Source organism: Malania oleifera, chromosome 3 (genome assembly GCF_029873635.1).
Source record: "Malania oleifera isolate guangnan ecotype guangnan chromosome 3, ASM2987363v1, whole genome shotgun sequence".
NCBI classification, from domain to species: Eukaryota; Viridiplantae; Streptophyta; class Magnoliopsida; order Santalales; family Ximeniaceae; genus Malania; species Malania oleifera.
In genome coordinates this window covers 81,156,625-81,176,351 of record NC_080419.1, presented here as the reverse complement: position 1 = coordinate 81,176,351, position 19,727 = coordinate 81,156,625, and the positions used below count along the sequence as shown (strand labels likewise).

General features: G+C 37.5%; 1 protein-coding gene across 6 annotated transcripts in view; it reads right to left on the bottom strand.

Moving 5' to 3' along the window:
* Window positions 1-1,591: 1,591 nt before the first annotated feature.
* Window positions 1,592-19,727, bottom strand: part of LOC131150592 (helicase and polymerase-containing protein TEBICHI) — a 42,970-nt gene continuing 24,834 nt past the window's right edge. Inside the window, exons 20-28 of one of the 6 annotated variants that reach the window (XM_058101409.1) lie at window positions 12,531-12,720; window positions 12,322-12,432; window positions 11,867-12,219; window positions 10,854-10,962; window positions 10,633-10,773; window positions 10,424-10,520; window positions 8,678-10,336; window positions 6,668-6,903; window positions 1,592-1,964 (exon numbers count right to left, since the gene is read on the bottom strand). In XM_058101409.1, the coding sequence (XP_057957392.1) occupies window positions 10,236-10,336; window positions 10,424-10,520; window positions 10,633-10,773; window positions 10,854-10,962; window positions 11,867-12,219; window positions 12,322-12,432; window positions 12,531-12,720 (1,102 nt within the window). In that variant the 3' untranslated portion in view covers window positions 1,592-1,964; window positions 6,668-6,903; window positions 8,678-10,235. Of the gene's footprint in view, window positions 1,965-6,667; window positions 6,904-8,677; window positions 10,337-10,423; window positions 10,521-10,632; window positions 10,774-10,853; window positions 10,963-11,866; window positions 12,220-12,321; window positions 12,433-12,530; window positions 12,721-19,727 lie in introns of those variants that run through there. The other 5 variants (XM_058101412.1, XM_058101414.1, XM_058101411.1 and 2 more) reach the window with 5 other exon arrangements.

Genomic DNA, 19,727 nt, shown 5'->3' with positions numbered 1-19,727 from the left:
AAAGGGATCTCTGAAAGGTCCCACGACTTTATGATATTCAAACGAATAACGTTAATGAATGATCTAGAGCGCAAAAATTTTAAAACCAACGCAAATCAGAAATCTTTCGCCACTTTGTTCATCTCAGCCTCAAAGAATATGAAACCAATTTCTCCATCCACATCAACAGTGGGCAGTTTGAAAAAGGAAGACGATGAGTTAACAACATAAGAACGTGATACTACTTGGGCATACGACAAAGGTCCTGAACCACCTTTTGAAAGAGGCCCCACTGGTGGAGGACCCCCAAGAGGACCAACAGGCGCCGCCATCGAAACTCTAGAGCATAGGTGTCTTCAACAAAATCTTAGATGGTTGAAGAGAGACATATCTGATTAAGGATGTTTAGAGTACAGGTAGAAAAATGGCTTACCCAATTCAATGTCCTGGAGATCTGACAGGTGACGAGATGGGCAACCATCTGTGGTTGCAACTAGTGACTCTACTCTTTGGCGAATCGCGCACAATAGGAGGAGGCTAGGGATGTGGATATGGGATGCGAGCGGGAGAGAGGCAGAGCTTAAAGCCCCCGTGGGTGTCGAACTTCACTCTGGTTTTGAAATCTAGACCGTCGTCGCAAGACTCCTCTACAAAACCCGAAACTGCACCTACCACCATCTGAATCTCCTCTACTATCCCCAAACGGCTCCCTCACGTTCCCGAAACCGCCGTCGTTGCGAGAGCTTCTCCTCTGCAAATCCCGAAAATGGCACATCTGGGACTTCATAAGCCCCCTTCTCCCTCACATCTTCAGTTCCACAGGGCCAAGCCAATAAAACATGACAGTCAAAGTTGCCAAAGTTTTGGCTAATCTTCAAGGGTAAACTAAATATGGCAATCAAATAAGCTGAAGTTCAAACCAATTTGCATGTTTGAAAGACATTGCACAACCTTTTCACCAAGTATTTTTGTTCACAAAAGATCTTACAATTTCCAAATTCAAGTTGCAGACTGACGATAATATAAAGCACTTTAGTAGGAGTAAGGGTGCATGGTATCAAAAAAGAAAACCCAGCTGGCCCTTCAATAAACGCTAGAGAGGGTGGACAGCTACAAATACAGGGCAAATTGTTGGGTCAAAGCAAAAGGAAAAGGTGTCTCAGCATTAGAAAGGTCAGCCACCAAACTAATATTGATATCAATCTTAGTGTATATGTGAAATACAAGCCACAAAGGAAAAGGCCCATCTATGCTGGATTAAATCCAGGACCCATACCGTTCTTATACAAATGTGCTCCAACTATAATCAATTCCACGAGAATGGAGCATCTCCTTCATGGAAAAGGATCCCACATCCAAGCACACCCACGAACTTGCAGTTCATTAAAAGCGCCAAAAAAAAAAAGGGGCATCCCAGGATACTAGGCTTCCCGCTTTGCGGGATTAGGGGGAAGGTCGCCACAGTGTATACAGTCTTAGTACTGCTTTTATGCATTGTTTTCTTGGACTTGAACCCCTGACAAACCGGTCACTAAAAGCACAAATAAAGCTATTTCATTGTGTAGCAAATATGACATGGTAATTCCCTTCTCATCAAACAAGCTGCCATAAATTTTGAACCAGTTGAGACTATAAAATAGAAGCGGGAGTAGAAAATCAATGGAAAAAGAATCTATGGTTGTCACATAAGCAGAATTACATGCATTGCCTGTATCTGTAGTATTTTTCAAATGAAGCAAGTGCTCTAAAACTCAAAACATGTGAAAGTCTGATAGAGAGCTCAAGAATTTTACTAATGCACCAGGCACTAGCCACTTGTTCTGGCATGGTACTTTTCATTATATATAAATCATATAAAATGCTCAACACTGTTCTCTCAGGAGGTCCCAGATGTAACTAAAAACGCCAGCCCTTTTCTTCATTGCTGAAGTCAACAATATGACAAGTTTGGCCTTCTCATCCCCCACCTAAGAGATCTGTATAGACTAAAAAAAAAAAATAGAAGCAATTAGAAGATTATAAATAGTGTAGCCACGTTCCTTTAAAAGAAATATTCAGAATTGCGTTCAACAGAAAATTTGTAATACAATAGATATTCCAATATCATATGATCCTAATGTTGATTATTACAAGGATCTCCCAAATGAAATATTAAATGATGCAACTGTTGTTACATCACATTTTGTCCATTCTTACGCATGCCCCAACCAGTGCAGAAAAGTTGGAATCATCTTTTCACCATGTCTCAACAAGTGGACTAACTCCACTAAATTACACATGTAAAATCATGTAGTTACAAAGGAAAACCAAATGGGGATGTATTTGTGAGATGTGTCTGTGTGTGTGTGTGTGTGTGTGTGTGTGTGCAAGCGCGTGAAAGAGAGAGAGGGGTCTTTTATAGCAATGAACACCCAAGGCACACTGTACCTCCAACTCAAGTTAAGTATAATAACACAGCAGCAGCTTTTCATTGTCTATTATGATACACTGGCATAAGTGCAAAATGTTTCAAGATTGTAACTATATTATTGTGACCTAGTTGCTACGAGCAATGTAAGCATCAGCTTTTGTGACTAAATGCACAACAGATGGAGCTGATAAACTGATAATCAGTTACTTTTTATCTACATTTTCGCGTAATTTGACATAAAAATAAAAAGATAAAAATCAACAGAAGGTTCAATCATTTGCATCAAGGAAGCAAGCAAACAAGAGTAAGTTTTTCTCAAGGGACCACATCCCCTCCCCCCGCCCAAAGAATAAAAAAAAAAATCTTTTAATTTCCTGAGGTGACTGACATCAACTCAAGGTTTTAATGGTTTTGCTAAGCTTTTCAGACCTCCAATCATCACACATCAGAAGCAACCATATAAGCCAAAGCAAATGTTATCAATATTGACTATAGAGATATTTAAAATCCCTGGAATCAAATCTGAGAATTGAGAAAATGTAATTATTTCAGCTTATCCTGATTTTTTGTTAACCTAATGATTTAACAAATGGGTAGATGAAACACCAGCAATGCCTTTCAAATGTGCCTAAGAGATCTCCCTTCTCACACTGAATAATTTCACCATTTCTCAATGAGACATCATGGCCTTCCAAGTTGGCAAAGTGGGCTGCCTGATAGCCTATGCCTATAAGCAATCAAACAAATGTGTTGAATACAAGTCAAGAAGAGAACACACATTAAATATAAAAGTAATTCAGAGCATGCATGGCAAAGCAATTAAAACTGGATAATTGGCCAAAAATGGCATGTTACTTCAATAATAATCTATGAAAAAGAATATGCATCTTAGTTTTTTTTAAATTTTTTTTTTGGAAAATATAGGACATGCCACAGGGCATGTACAACCTCCCCTACCGAGAGTCAAAGTCAGGCCTTCCCCATTCCGGCCAAAAGATGAGTCCCTTGACTGTGAATCCATGCATAGATCTTGTAAAGTAATGTTCCAAATATTTCCAAATTTCATCAAAATAAAAATTTGCTACTTTTGAGATTTTAGCACTAAGCCATTAGCTTTAACCCTATTTAGAAGTTTCAGAACAAACTGGTGAATACCAACCCACAGAAAAGCAAATAACAAATTGATTCACCTCTTTTGACAGCACGCTGCAAGACACAATTCCTTCACAAAGACGGGAAGAAATACAAGGGAAATAACTTCTAAAGCATTGAACTTTCTATGCAACTATATGAGAAGCACAATCCAGTTGTCCCACATGGGTATATTAACATACAATCCATAGAGGATTCCATAGGCCAACTTTTTGTTTTGCAGGGCACCAGTATATTCCAGCTTTCCAGTCAATCCAGCTGCAATTATGGTAGACATCACCGCACAGACTTCTTAAGGAATTCAATTAATGATATAATTGATATACAGCATGAGTAGTCCATCATTGTCCAAAACACCAATTCCATGTTAATGCAACTAAACCAAAGGTCATTAAATCTATTAAGATTGACTTCACTTTTCTGCCCTTGTACCTCCTTTTTCACATATTCACCTCTTTTTTCTCTAGTTATAGTATGTGTCTTCTATTCTAATCCTCAACTGTAGAGATATTAAACCAGTGTCCTTCTAATTAGCCATCCCAGCAACTTTTATGAGGACCAATTGCCTCTACAAAAACAAAGTTGTGTAGAGGCAATGCAACTATAAAATGATGTACTAACATTACTAGCACACATACAGCAGGGTCGCAGAAATAAACACTGTACACACTAAAAGGTACTAAAATTATATCTCCAAATAATTTGCAAGCATGGTTGGCACTGTTTCAGAGGCAAAATAGGCCTAGCAATCAGATTTGCAAGCAGAAGTTTCTTAAATGGTGTTAAAGATTTTGGTTATGCAACCAACTAACTACCCTTGTCCAACGGTGCCATTAGGCATATATGTCATGAGCGCAGGTCTTTCCTGTCTTGCATTGTGATGGAGAATTACATAAAATCAAACCCGGTTCAAGTGAGGTTTAGACAAACAGGAGCTTTTTGCAATGCCGTTGGCATGCAGGTAGAGACTACAACATACAGTAAAAGGGAACATAGTGCAGATAATTAAGGTCCATGACAGTAACATACCATAACAGAGGACCAGAGAAGCCACAAAGGAAGGAGCCTATTTAACTATACTCTAGTAAGTTTTACGTGAAAGATTGCAAAAATTTTTGCAGTTTTATTTTTTTAATTCACTAAGCTCATGACTCTATCACATGCACAGGTAGGGGTGAGCAAACGGTCAATTCAGCCAAATTCGGTTAATTAACCGAATTAACCAAAATTTTTGGTTAATGAGAACTATTAACCGAACTGACCGAATAGAGAAGCCTCACTGAACCGAACCCAACCGAATTACCTTTTCGGGTAATTCGGTTAACCGAATTAATTTGAAATTAATTAATAAAAACAGAATATAATTGTAGATTTTTTTACCAATTCCAACTTAATTAAGCACCTCATCTATTAATTTTATTAATAAAAAGGACATTTTGCTATTGAACTATAAGAGTAGAATTTACAATGTTACGTTACCCACCATCAGCTTAATTAAGCAGCTCTTAATTCACAAGAAAAAAAAAATCCATATTGAAACCATCAGAGGCTCAGATCTAGCCAGCTAGATGCCCTATCCAACTATGATTTATTGTCTCCACCTCCAATTTGAGTCTTGTACTTTTGATACAAAACTTTGAACTTTCGTTGTGCCGTTTTCCCCTTGACCAGTGGAGCAAGTGGAGCCTAAAGTTTCACTTCTGTTTGAATCTTCATTTTTAGATCGTGACAACCTATTATACTCAGCAAACAGTTCAAATGTTGTATCCTGAACCTTTTTCCCCATCAATAGACCTTTGTCACCTTCATACATCATAGAAAGAGCATATTGCACAAATCCCAACTTACGTTTAGGGTCAAGAACGGATGCAACAAAAATCAACATATTCATTTTGTCAATGTTTCACCAGCACTTGTTGTATTTATCCTTCATTTTCATGCTCATTAAACTCAACTCCAAGTCATCACTACTTTCCCACTCTTTTAGAAGACAATCAATCCCACTAATGTATTACGTGTAACATACAAAGAACCTGAAACTCGTACAGTGAGCTCATAGAAGTGTTCCAAAAACATCACAAATTTTCTGACTTTTTCCCAATCAAATCTACTTGGTATGTCATCCCTAGTCTCAAACACAATTCTAAATAAAAGATCTTCATCCTTAAACCTATCAAAATCAATTCATATCTTTGAGTTGTGTCTAGCATCAGATAAGTAGAATTTCATCGAGTGCTAACATCTAGGCATAACATCTTTTTGCATTCTACTTTTTCTACTTCTGCACAACACTTGAAATTTTTCAACCTAGCCGATGAATGCCTAATATATCTGACTGCGTCTCTAACACGAGCAAGTGAATCCCCCATTTCTTTCAAACCATCTTGCACAACTAGATTAATTATATGTGCAATGCATCTCATGTGAATGAATTTGCCCCCCTAGAATGTCTTTTTTCCAATTTGAAACTTTTCTTTTTATGTAGGCAATTGCACCGTCATTTGAACTTGCATTATCTACAATCACTGTAAACACATTATCAACACTCCAATCAAGCAAACACCTCTCAATGGCCATACTTATCTCTTCACCTTTATGACTATAAATTGGACAAAAGTTAAGGATCTTTTTGTTCAATTTCCAATCATTATCTATAATGTGTGCAGTCAAACACATATAATTGACCTTTTGCAAGAAAGTCCATGTATCAGTTGTGAAACTAACCCTTTGAGAGGAGGTTTTCAAAAAAAATTTCAACTTTAACCTCTCTTCCATGCAAGTCATAACAATCCCTAGAAATTGTCCATCTTGAAGGAATTCGAAAATGAAAGCATGCAACTTTCATAAGATGTTTGAACCCATATTCTCTACAAATTTAAAAGGCAATTCATCAACAGTATGCAAGTAAAATAAAGCCTTTTGAATTGCTTCTTGGTCAAATTTCCAATTTGTAAGAGTTGCCTCTGAGCCCTCTACACTTTTTGAGGCTGGTTGATAATTTAATTGTCTGTTTTGTTTCTTCAACATGTGGATTTTGTGCACATCTAACCATACGATATCTAAGTATGCCCGTACCATTCTTTTTAGGATCATCAATCTAATCAATATGACAATAATAACACTTACCCTTAATTTCACCAGACTCAGTCACAATTTAGTGAAGTGATCCCACATTTCAAATCTTGGTCTCATTCTCTTCCTCATTTTTTGATTAGATTCAATGGGAGGATTAGTAGCACTCTCACTTGTCATGCTGGGATTTGAAGGTTGATGTTGGGAAGTAGCTTGCATAATTATTGCATCCTCCAAGTTTGGCACCTCCACCTCTATAGGCAAGTCATTGCTCATTTTCTCTTTAATATCTGGAGGAAAAAAAAAAAAAAAGGGTAAAGCGCAATCATAAAGTGTATAAAGTAGTAAATTCCATCATATAGGCATAGGGCTATGAATTGCAACTTGTGACAATAGTTATGAACAACGCAACATAATAAAAATTATGAATTTTTAGTGGTTTTTATTACATGAAACGGGATATAATCACATTAATCAACTCCATTTTCACTAGCAATAATCAAAGCCAAAACAACAAAAATATTAACACAATATGAATGAACAATTATCAAACACAATCTGCTAGCTTAGCCATTTGTTCGATATTAAAATATTGGCAAACAGGGAATAATAGAAATCAAATCAAAACAAGGCCCTAAATTTTATTTTCCTTTTCCAAATTTACATAGCAGAGGGCACCAACACAACATAATTATGCAATTAATTATACAAATCCTACATACTAACAATATCATAGCAAACAACCCCAACACAGGATCAGTTCCAAGAACAACATAGAAATGAACCAGCAGATCTAAGAACTAAGCAACAAAATTTCCACAAAAACTATATCTCATCAATTTACTATAATCTAAGTAAACACATTTCAAAAGAAGAGCACCATTATGGGCCATAATGGGCCAAAATAAGAACACCATCTAAGCTAAACGCATTTCTATAATTTATGGCATTATCCACCGGAAGCTCACAGTCACGGATGCCATACAATCTAACCAAGAAAATCTTATTGGGAATGAAGCATGAACTACTGAAATTTACAAGCAGAATAAGAACTAAAAACAAACAGAAAAAAATAAAAATAAAAACAAGAAGAACCAAATGAGAGAAGAGGATAAGGTCAAAGCCTCGAAGGTACCTGAGTCACTGCGTGAAGAGTTGTCGCCACACCCACGCGAGGTAAGAGCCGAAGAGGGATTCGGGACGGGTCACGAACTCACATCTCACGAGAACTAGGAAGGGAAGGGAAGAGCCGAAGAGGTCCAAGAGGCCAAGAATCAAGAGGGAAGTCAACATCAAGGAAGAGGGATTCGGGATCGAGACAGGAATTGGGAAGACAAGAAGAGCCGAGAGGGTCTCAAGCGATTCAGGTGAAGCCGCAAAGAGGTGATTCATGAAGAGGGAGAACAAAGAAGTGGAGAAGGACTGAAGGAGAAGTGGACTAGTGGAGAACCAAGGCTTCGCTACGGCGCAAAAGACAGTGGAGTTGTGGTGACGAACAGACAGCAAACAAAAGTTACAAAACCCTAGCCCTAGCACTAGCCTCCGCTCCGCCTTTTTTCCCCCATCCCGCCTTTAACAAATTAACATATACTAATTTATATTTAAATTTTAATTAATTATTAAATCAGTTATTTCAGTTAACCCAATTAACATTCCTCCTAACCGAACCAATTAACCAATTATCCGAACTTTGTAAAACCATAATCCAACCATAACCGAACCGACCGATCCTATTTTCTTAACCGAAACGAACCAACCAATTTCGGTCGGTTAATTCGGGTTTTCCCGAATTATGCTCACCCCTACATACAGGTGGACTAGTTACCAGCTTACTAAGAGCACAAAAATAGTAGGAAACATCCAATACACAGTCAAATCAATAATTGATTTAGTGGAATTAATCAGTTATAATAACATTTGCATCCAATGATTTTCATTCAAGTTTGCTAAAAAGAATATTGTAGACATCTTATTAGACAAATCAGAACCACGAAAGAAGTTGAACTGAAGGGCACAACATGCAGACATTCCAATTAGCTGCTGTCAGAGATTTGGATGTTATACCATGCAGTCATGATATTAGTGCAGAGTACGCCTGAACAAATACTGAGCACAGATATACCTCAGAACATGCTTTAAATTCCCACCAACACAATAGAGTGTCAAGCTCCTTAGCAAATGCAGGCTGAAAAGCACACTAGAAGTCTGCATCAGTTGACACCAACACAGCATCAAACCTTACCTGCCTTTTGATACATTTCACAAGCTGTATCAAAATTCAGAAAAAATGCTTGTTATCCCTGCAACAAAAAAATCCTCTCAGCTATGACAAGTTTCACATTATATAGATCCATCTGAAATATTTCCACCCCATTCAAAGTCTTTCAGATTAACTCCAGTCCAAACCGCAAGAAGAGGAAACTGGAAACTATCCAGAAAGGCATATGACTAGATGCATCCATCACAAAGGCAACCATCCTCTTTGAATCAATATGACTACTTCTATAAACTGCATGAGCACTTCCATATACCATCAAGATCCTCACTTACCAAATGCAGGCTGAAAGCACACTAGAAGTTTACATTAGTTCACACCATCACACCATCAAACATTATCTCCCTACTTCAAAACATTTCACAAGCTGCATCAAAATTTATTGAAAAAGCTTATTATCCCCGAAACAGTAAAATCTTTTCAGCCATGTAAGTTTCCCATAGTATAGAACCATCTGAAGTCTTCCTGCTCCATTCAAAGTCTGAAAGTAACTCTGCCACTAGAAGATGAAACTGGAAACAATTCCCAAGAGGCAGACAACTGGATTCATCCCATAATGACTGCTACATGAGATGCAAGATTTCAAAACAATCGAAGGTGATATGACTCTACAGGTTGCTCTCAAGGAGACGCCAAACTTCATTAAATGACACCAACAAAACTTGGAGACATTGTTATATCCTTTCTGATAAAGCAAACTTGCCAAGTTGAGCAAGTCCTTTTCATGTGACTTGTTTTCATAACAAAAATGAACTTAGAAACCAATCAGCAATTGAAGCATTAGAAAACATCACTAGAACTGCACTATGCCTATCTGTTCGTTATATTACCAAACTCAAGCTTGGAGGCAAAATGTGTGATTTATTTGACATGAATTACAGGTTCTACAATTCCATTAATAAAAAGGTTGAAGCTGTAATTATCCAATTGAATAAAACAAGATGTTGCTTTTCATTGGCTCATTGGATAGACAACTTGAGACGAACCACCAGCTCGTTCCAAACCTACCCATTTTCCTTTTTCATATCCCTCGTGGATGTCAACTGAAGGCAAACCTTGTTTCAGATCACAATTCAAGCAACCACTTGTAATCAATCCCCTAACCCGACCCTCCTCTTTTCAAAGGTAGAATATCACTTAACCTGAATAATTAGAATGGCATTGCCACATGCATAGGTGTGCTCAAAAGCACTGGAAAATCATCCACTTTAAGACCTCATAATAAAGATGAAGTAAAACCAATGACAGCCAGAGATCTTCGCCTTTAAGACCTCATATTAAAATGAAGAAGAACCAATCAGTCTGATGGCCGTCTATCTTCGCTTTCCAAGGTGATTACTTCATAATCTAAGAACGAGGCACAAGAACTTCATCCTTACATTCTTCAGACTGGAAAGGCTCCAAAGAGCCCCATGTTCTCCCAACCTTCAGTTTTACATGCAAAGGAACTGAAAAATGAAAACAAAATAATCATAAGGTCTAATAAATATATTCTTAAAAAATATTAAAATAAAATTTCAAAGCTAAAAACATACCCAGAAGAGAGGCAGCCCTTTCCATGCTTACTTGTAGCAATGATCCAGCTTGCTCTATAACAGAAGGATCAACTTCTAGTACTAGCTCATCATGTACCTGGGCAGCATCCAACAAAATCAATAGCATTTTATCAGTTTTTTATAATATACATTTTCACAGATTCTAAGCAGCTGAAAAGTAATAATCAACACCAGATTTCTAAAATAACCTGTAAAAGAATTCGGCATCGGTTCTTAAGCATTTGAAATTTTGCTGCAAACGCAGAGCTTGGATTAGGCATCTCAACTCCTTCAACAATCACAGAGTAAATGTTTATCATTGCAATCTTGATTAAGTCAGCGGCAGATCCCTGCAAAATTGCCATTCAACACAAATTTCTCTTTTTCTTCTGGTACATTTAAACCAAAATGGGGAGGAGCAATGTGCTACCTGACAAATCGAATTCACAGCTTGTCTCTGCGCTTTTGACTTCTCTTTGCTATTTCCAAGTTTTATTTTTGACAGGAAGCGTTTCCTTCCTCTAAGAGTCATCACATATCTGAAAACATCAGAGTAGATAACATATAATCCAAGTAACTCGGAATGAATAAAATATTTTAACTTAAGTCCATAATGTCAAACAAAACAATATGTAAAACTTCATAATGTCAAACAAAACAATATGTAAAACTATCCTTTCTTTCCCATGTTACAGCTTGACATACACTGTTAGCCCACAACCTAACATGGTATTGGATCCATGGTTGTGAAGAAGACCAGGTTTCTATTCCTGTTGCTCGCATTAATTATTTCATTTATTTCTTAAAAATTTTCTTATCCCCCATAGTGCGTGTCATTCATTGTTTCTTTACCTCTACACGTGCAACAGACTAAACATCCATGGGAAAGTTAGGGCTTCATATATATACGGATTATTGGCCCATAAGCTAGCAGGTTAAGCTTTCAGGCAATGTCAAGATCTAACATCCCTACACAAAACTATGAACTAAATATCCTCGAATCTAGTCCAATTATGTCCCCTTCACTATATCACCAAATAAGCAGTTGAACCTCCAGAGTCACTGACAAAACAAACAATAAATTAGAAACAAAAAAAATACTATAACAGGATAGAGATCATGATACAATTTCAGGAAGCCCTCAATGAGTTAAAAAAATAATTAAATAATCCAGAAAGGAAAACACCTAAAAAATGAAAATAAAAATAAACTCAGAGCATACATGGACAAACAATTAAGACAAGATAATATTAGAATTGGTACACAGCTAATTACAGTTATCCATGAAAATAATGATGGTTTTGTAAAATATTGCCAATATAGCAAGTTTACTCAGAGCTGCAATTTGCTGCTTCTAACTTCTAAGACTTAGCATTAACTTAAAAACAACGGGATAAATTGATGGCCAGTAACCAGCAGAAAAAGAAAACAAAGTTGACTAACCCCTTTTGACGACAAGATGCAATTGTTTCACAAAGCCAGGCAGCAACACCAGGGAAAGAACTTTTAAAGCTTTGAATTTTTTCTGCAGCTTCATCAGAAGTGCAGTCCAATTGTTCTGCAACGGTGTTTGCACCCATTCCATAGAGAATGCCATAGACCAACCTTTTGGTCTGAACCCGTTCATGACAGCTAACAGTAGATTCCAGCTTCCCAGTCCATCTCGCTGCAATCATGGTAAAGACATCACCCTGCGGCTTACTAAGGAGTTCAATCAGTGATGAGTCATTTGAGAAGTGAGCCATCAGGCGAAGTTCAATCTGTGAATAATCTGCTGTTAACAGTAGCCAGTTCTCCTGCAATAAAAATCAGGTTCAAACTCAACCACGAACCAAAAAAGCCTGAAATCCTTACAGGATCTTTCAAGTAAATCAATCAAAAGGGGGAAAAAACTTAACCTGGGTAGGCACAAAGAATTCACGTGCATTAATTTTATAACTATCAGCATCAGGGTCAACTCCACTTTGGTCATTGTTTTTCATCTTGAAATCAACCATATGCTCAACACACTACACACACACAAGTTTAACCATTTTCATCATACCAATTATTGACTTCAACTCAAGGAAAGGTCAGGATAGGAGCGAAAACAAAAAATAACTCAAACCTGAAGATTAGGCTCCTCCATTGAAAGTCGTCCAGTTGCTGTAGTTGTTTGGAGCCAATGGCCATGCAGTGTGTATTTCTGTGTTCTTGCAGATAGCCTGGCCAGTGAGCAAATTGATCCCAATGTACAATTCATTAGCTTTGCCAATGTACGGTGCTCTTTAATGACCGGAACAATAGGATGTTCATTCCTGGAACAAATCCACATTTGTTTTGCTATTAAGCATTCACTCGACAAGTATGACAATAATGGAAAATAAGCATGCATGATAGAGCACTGAGCTGCTAAGCATGACAAAATACATAATTATACTTGTATAGCAGCTAGCAAGGCAACAGATTAAAAGTATACATTAGCATACAAATTGGAAAAGAAAGTTGTAGCAATTCCCCAAAATTTGAAAAAAAAAAAAAAAAAAAAAAAAAAAACACACACACACACACTCACATTAGACAAGGATTCACATCTATTTGCCAAGCCTAATATATAAAGAGAAATATTGGGAAACAATACCATCAGTTTTGCATAGAAAATATGATCTATAAGCCAAAAGCAATGAGGCCAGTATACCAGGTAGAGCCATGGTTCTAGGAAAGTAAACCATAGTAACATCTCCATCGACAGCTAGAACATTATCAAAAGCAAAATCTTGGTGCCAAATGTTGCCAACAAGGAATACAACTACATAAAGGCGGGCAAACACAACCAACATAATATTGAAAAATAAAGCCAAAAACACTGCTTTGTTGTGGAATGTCTTCAATCTCTGCGTTAGGAAGATAGATCCTATAGGGTCAAGGGCAGACCCACAGTGTGGACATTGGAAGAGTAGTTACCTGGAGCGGCGCTGCGGCAGTAAGTTTCAGATCATGGTACAGGTATGGGATGGGCTACACTATTTAAGAGTTACATAGTTCTTGAGGTGAAGCTTAGGCATTAACACCATTTCAGATTGTGGTATGCATGAACTACTTATTAGGGTCAAATAATGGCCAATTAGCCGGTCACTATGCCGAATCACAGTATGCTTTGAATTATTTATTTTAGGATGGGATACAGAATACAGAAAAATATAATTGCATCATAATTCAAAGTTCATGCATAAGCAGAGTTTTTAAAAAAATAGTAACTGTAACACATCATTTTATATTTCCACTAAAAATCACTTTTTTTATTTCAACAGTTCGAAAAGTAATTGAAGAGAATAATATACATCCAAATTAAACTGCTTTTTTTTTTTAACATCAGCATAGTAAAATATAAAGCTTATTATTAATATTTCATATCTATGTAATATATATATATATATATATATATATATGCATTAAACTAACAATTTCACAAAAATTTTAAATGTCATTTTAAAAAAAAAAAAATTCCAATGAGGGAAATATAACAACATTACTATTATTCTTACTCAATTAAATTATGTATACTATAAATGAAAAACGACAATTAATTAGTAACTTCCTCTATTTATTTTAGGCTAAATTAATGTGTCAATATTTTTTACAAAATTCTTGCACTCTTTAATAACAAGTTAATAAACTAAAAATTAAAATCTCTCTCTCAGAGCAACCCCGTCACGAGCCGAGCTTGTTTAGGGCATTATGCTTACCTGTGATCGCTTGTCTCGTGCGTTTGGGATGGATTTCCATCATGTAGTAATTTCGCTCCTATGCTTACTAGTGTAGTTTTATTTTCTAGTAGTAATTTCTCCCTATACCAAATAAGGCAAAATGACTCCTCGATCACTTTGATGTTTCCTAGTGCCAGAGTGAGAATTGCATAGAAAGCTCTTTAGGAGAGGGTGAGTATTCATCAACTTCTAAAATTCACTAGATATTGTCAACGTGTTTATCCATAGTAGTTAAAAGCGCGCCTCCTAGGCGCAAGGCGTAGTGAGGTGAAGAGGCTTGCGCCTCAAACTAGGTGGGGCGAGGCAACCTGCAAGAGGTGATGCTAGGCGAGACGAGGCGCAATGGGGCGACAGGCGCAATGAGTCACGCCTTGTGAATTTTTAGTCATTTAAAGGAGAGAAATAGCCACATCCAGACCCATAGCCCTCATTCGACTCGAACGAACAGAGCCCTGGCCCCTTTAAGCCCTTCAAAGCCTTTCGTGAGTTCATCTTGCACATTCAAACCAGCAGGAGCCTTCGCGATCCTTTGAACCAGCAGCGTGAGCTCATTTGCGAGCCTTCGAACCAATTGAAAGCCTTTGCGACTTCGTCTCCGAGCTTCAAACCAGGATCATGAGTTCGTCTTCGACATTCTGAAGAAGCACAACCCTTCACGACTTCGTTTCGAACCAACAGGAGCCCTCGCGAGTTCGTATGCCTGCCTTCGAACCTTCGTAAGTCTTCTTCTTCTTCTTGTGAGTGCTGCATGCTGCTGACTGCTGCCTGCTGCTTCTCTTTTTCTTCTTCCTCTTCTTTATATGTAAGCTTGTAAATTAAATATTTAGTTTAATTAATGTAAGCTTATAAATTATAACTAATACATAATATTTATTCTTTTTACTGAAATTTAGCTACTGTTTTTTAATTTGTAATATTTAGTTTAATTAATGTAAGTTTATAAATTATAACTAATACATAATATCATTCTTTTTATTGAAATTTAGCTACTCTTTTTCTTCTTCTTCTTCTTCTTCTTCTTCTTCTTCTTCTTCTTCTTCTTCTTCTTCTTCTTTATATGTAATTACTAATTAAATATTTTGTTTAATTCATGTAAGTTTATAAATTATAACTAATACATAATATTTAATCTTTTTACTGAAATTTAGCTACTATTTATTAATTTGTAATATTTAGTTTAATTAAAGTAAGTTTATAAATTATAACTAATACTTAATATTTATTCTTTTTATTGAAATTTTTTTATTTGTACTCTTTTCTTTTGATGTTGAACTATGTTGAATTGTTGATGCTTTTGGGCTTCGTCCAGGCAATTTTATTAAATTTTCAATTTTGTTATTGAATGTTTTGAAATTTTAAATTCTAATATTACTAGATATTCATATGTTCATATATCAATTACCCCAAATAGACATTTTACACATTTTAATAATTGTACGCCTCACCTTCGTGAGGCACGCGCCTTCACGTCGCGCCTCTAACTACTATACCCTAATTTGCTTGTGAAGCTCTTCATGCTCCTTTGGGCTCATTCGATAGTGGGGCAAATTAGGTAATGTAGCACCTAGTAATAGATCGATTTGATGTTGTATATCCCTCATGGGAGGAAGTCTATCACGAAACTCATCCGACATCACATCTTTGAACTCATTAAGAATCTCCTTGACATCATTTGGAAACTCCAACTAGGCTTTATTCATAAATCCTTTTCAAAAAAAGTTCCCTAACCTATTTTTGAAGCTCTTCATGCTCCTTTGGGCTCATTCAATAGTGGGGAAAATTAGGTAATGTAGCACCTGATCAAAGATCAATTTGATGTTGTATATTTGGGAGGAAGTCTAGCCAACAACTCATCTGCCATCACATCTTTGAACTCAATAAGAATCTCCTTGACTTCGTTTGTAAACTCCAACTATAGCTTCCCTTCCTTTCGAAAAAGGAAGTAAATCACCCATTTTCCTTACTTTCTTAAGCAAAATCCCTTTTATTTAAGAGCTCAAGTGAACAACCATTTTTTCTTGCCTCTTAACATCAACATCCTTCATTGGTTTCAGCACAAATTTCTTCTTTCTCTCACCATCATGCACAAAAAATGAATATTAATTCATGATACCATCTTGGATTGTGCCCCTATCACATTTCCAAGGCTGCCCAAGAAGAACATGCATCCATTGGAGCCACATCACAATAAACGTTTTCTTTAAAGAAACCAATTGAGAAACTAACGAGGCATCTTGAAGAGATGATTACCTCATTTCCATTGCTGAACCACAAAATTCGGCATGGCTGTGGATGTCTTTCCCTTTTAAATCCTAGCTTGTCTACCATCTCTTGAGAAACCAGATTCTCACTGCTCCCACTATCAATTACCAAGTTGTGAAGTTTTCCACCAGCTCTACATTTAGTTCAGAAGGTATTCTTACATAGCCAATTGTTGCTGCTGGTTGGAGGGGAAAGTAATGTCCTTCAAATGACTAAAGCCTCACTAAGGACATCATGCTCAATCCTGTCTTTTGCCATATCCCTTTCAGCTTCCACTTGCTCCTCTTGGTCCTCAAGAATTGCAAAATTCTCTTCATCATCAGCCTCTGGATCCTCGGCAAGATTAACTCTGCCTTCAGCCCTTTCTGGAGACTCGTTAGACTTATGGCCAAGCTTGAAGCATCTGCAGCATTTAACTACTATTATTGCTGATTGGTTGGTTAGCATGCATAAGGACAGCTGTCCAACCACTTCTAGTGCTGCCAGGCACCCACCCACCTTACTATTTGATGCACCCCTTTTGTGTTCTGTCACAAGCTTCTTAGGCCTGTTGCGGGTTGTCAACAGAACAGTAAACAGAAAATGCCTTGCTGTCCACACTTCTTTCGGCCTTGCTGTCCACACCACACTTCTTTCAACCTTGCTGCCCACACTTCTTTCCTTATTTCAGCCCACACTTATTTCCTTATTTCTCCATTCATTATTTTGTACGGTTAGCATATATTTTTGACAGATTATAGTTTACATGTATAGGGCTTGACAGATTATAGTTTACATGTATAGGGCTAGAATCATGCTCGAACTTATTTTCTTTCCATGTATAGCATTCTTGTAAAGTCTATATATAATATACAAAACTCAAGGCCAAACCATTCGGCCATTCACACAATACTTTGACATGGTATCAGAGTCAGCTGAATGCTAATTTCTTTCCCTCGAATTTTTTTGTCTTCTCAGTTCTTTGTCTTCTCGGTTTCGGAGGTGTCTCTCGTTTCTATGGCTATCGTGGATTTATTCTCTTCTGGAATTTTTTTGGTTCTCTGTTTTTTGGTATTTCTTTGACTGAGTGGCTGTTGGAACAGCTTTCAGATGTTGTTCCGGTGCTTCTCTGTTCTTGTGATTCTCGACACAACAGGTTTCTTGGTTCGCGATTTATTTTTAGTGCAGGCAGGTCGATAGGAACAGCATTCTATTGCTGTTTCTGGTACTTCTCTGTCCTTGTGATTCTTGGCACAGCAGGTTTCTTGGTTCACGATTTATTTTTAGTGTAGGCAGGTTGATCTTGGTTTTCTTTGTACCTTTGTTGATTCGATTTTCTGGTAGTATTTTTCTTTCGGCACAGTCTGTTTTTTTGGGCTTCTCGAGTTTCTCCATTATTTAGCATGGACTCCGCACCTGTGTGCCAAGTTTACGGGCACAATTATTCTACGTGGGCTTTTCAATTTGAACTTTTCCTTAAAGGAAAAGATCTTTGGGGTCATATTGATGGCACGGATTGTGCACCCAATCCTGATAAATCCAAAAATTCAACGGCTTGTCCTTCATGGGTTGTGCTTGATGCTCGGATTATGTCTTGGCTTCTTGGCTCGGCTGAGCCACATATTGTCCCCAACTTGCAACCTTATGACGCTGCTCAATCCATGTGGACTTACTTAAAAACAGTATATCATCAAGATAACGGTGCCTGTCGTTTTCAGTTAAAGCATGCGATTGCTATGTTTCAACATGACAATCGTTCCATCCAAGACTATTATTCAGCATTTCTGACTCTTTGGAAAGAATATTCTAATCTAATTACCGCGGATGTTCTTGTTGCCTCTCTTTCCATTATTCAACGTCTTCATGAGACTAGTCGTCGTGATCAGTTTCTTATGAAACTATGCCCCAAGTATGAATTTGTTCGCTCGACTCTGCTGAATCGCTCTCCTATTCCTTCTCTTGATGTTTGTTTTGGTGAGTTACTTCGTGAAGTACAACAGCTTAGTACTCAAGTTACTCTAGCACAATCTCATGGTAATTCAAGGTCTGTCCTTGTGGCTTATGCTGCTCAACGAGGACCGCCTGCGCATTCTAGCACCTTCCAGTGTTTTTGCTACAAAGAATTTGGGCATATCGCTGCTAATGGTTCCAAGAAATACTACTCTTATTGCAAAAAGAAGGGTCACATTATCAAAGACAATCGTATCCACCCTCAGAATCATCGGGCCCAGGCATTTCATACTTTTGTTATTGTACCCCCCGTAGTGACTTTTGCAGCCCCTGGCTCTTCTTCAGGTGACTCCTCTGTTCCTGCACCTCCTGCAGCGAATTACTGCGAAAAGGTGCAACAGATGCTAATTTCAGCATTATCAGCAATGAGGCTCCAAGGTAACAATTCTACTAAACTCTGGTACGTGGACTCGGGTGCCTCTAATCACATGACGAATAATCCCACTACTTTGTGTAGAAGCCCTAATGAGTCCTAGCTACTTGTTAACCAAATCACAATCTTGGATAAAAACCTTACCAAAAGAGACCCAAAGATTTATAAAAGCCCTAAATAGCAGCTACAGTGGTGAGGATAGCTGTAGATGACGGTTGCTTGATCAATAATGCTAGATGGTGTCACTGGCTGTACAAGTCACTTTTGCATCAATAATCTACAGTAGCGACAAGTCATCCAAATATTCAAAGTAATTTATTTCTTTTTCAAAAGATATCTATGCAATAACTTCCATGTTCTTTATATATTGTACAGACAAGTATATATATGAATTCCTAAATCAAATATTGATGACCCTATTAACAAGCCTTTTAATAGGCTGCTTATATTGTAGACAAGTATATATATGAATCATGCTTTTAAACCCCGGACCAGAATGTTCGATCCAACCAGGACAGACCAGAATAAGCTGCTCTACCATTCTGGGCGATGCTATGAAACCAGACATAAAACACAAACCACAGTCAACCTGGCCAGGCTTGGGTGACTCAGCCTAAACTGGCCAGACCTGGGGAGCCAACTGGGTTGGCCACCCTCTCATAAATCACCATGAAACTGGACATAACATGAACCAGACTCAACCTGGCCGGACTTGGGTGAGACAGCCTAAACTGGACAGAACCCAGGAAGGTAACTGGATTGACCCAGCCTGTCATAAAATAAAATCACAGTTTTGATGCCAGTGAGATTACAAATTTAGAACCCACTACCTCATGAAGGGGGAATATGAACCATGCTAATACAGCCATCATTGCTTGGGAACATTAATTGAACAAATATTATAAAAGTTATATATTATACAACCATCGCATCT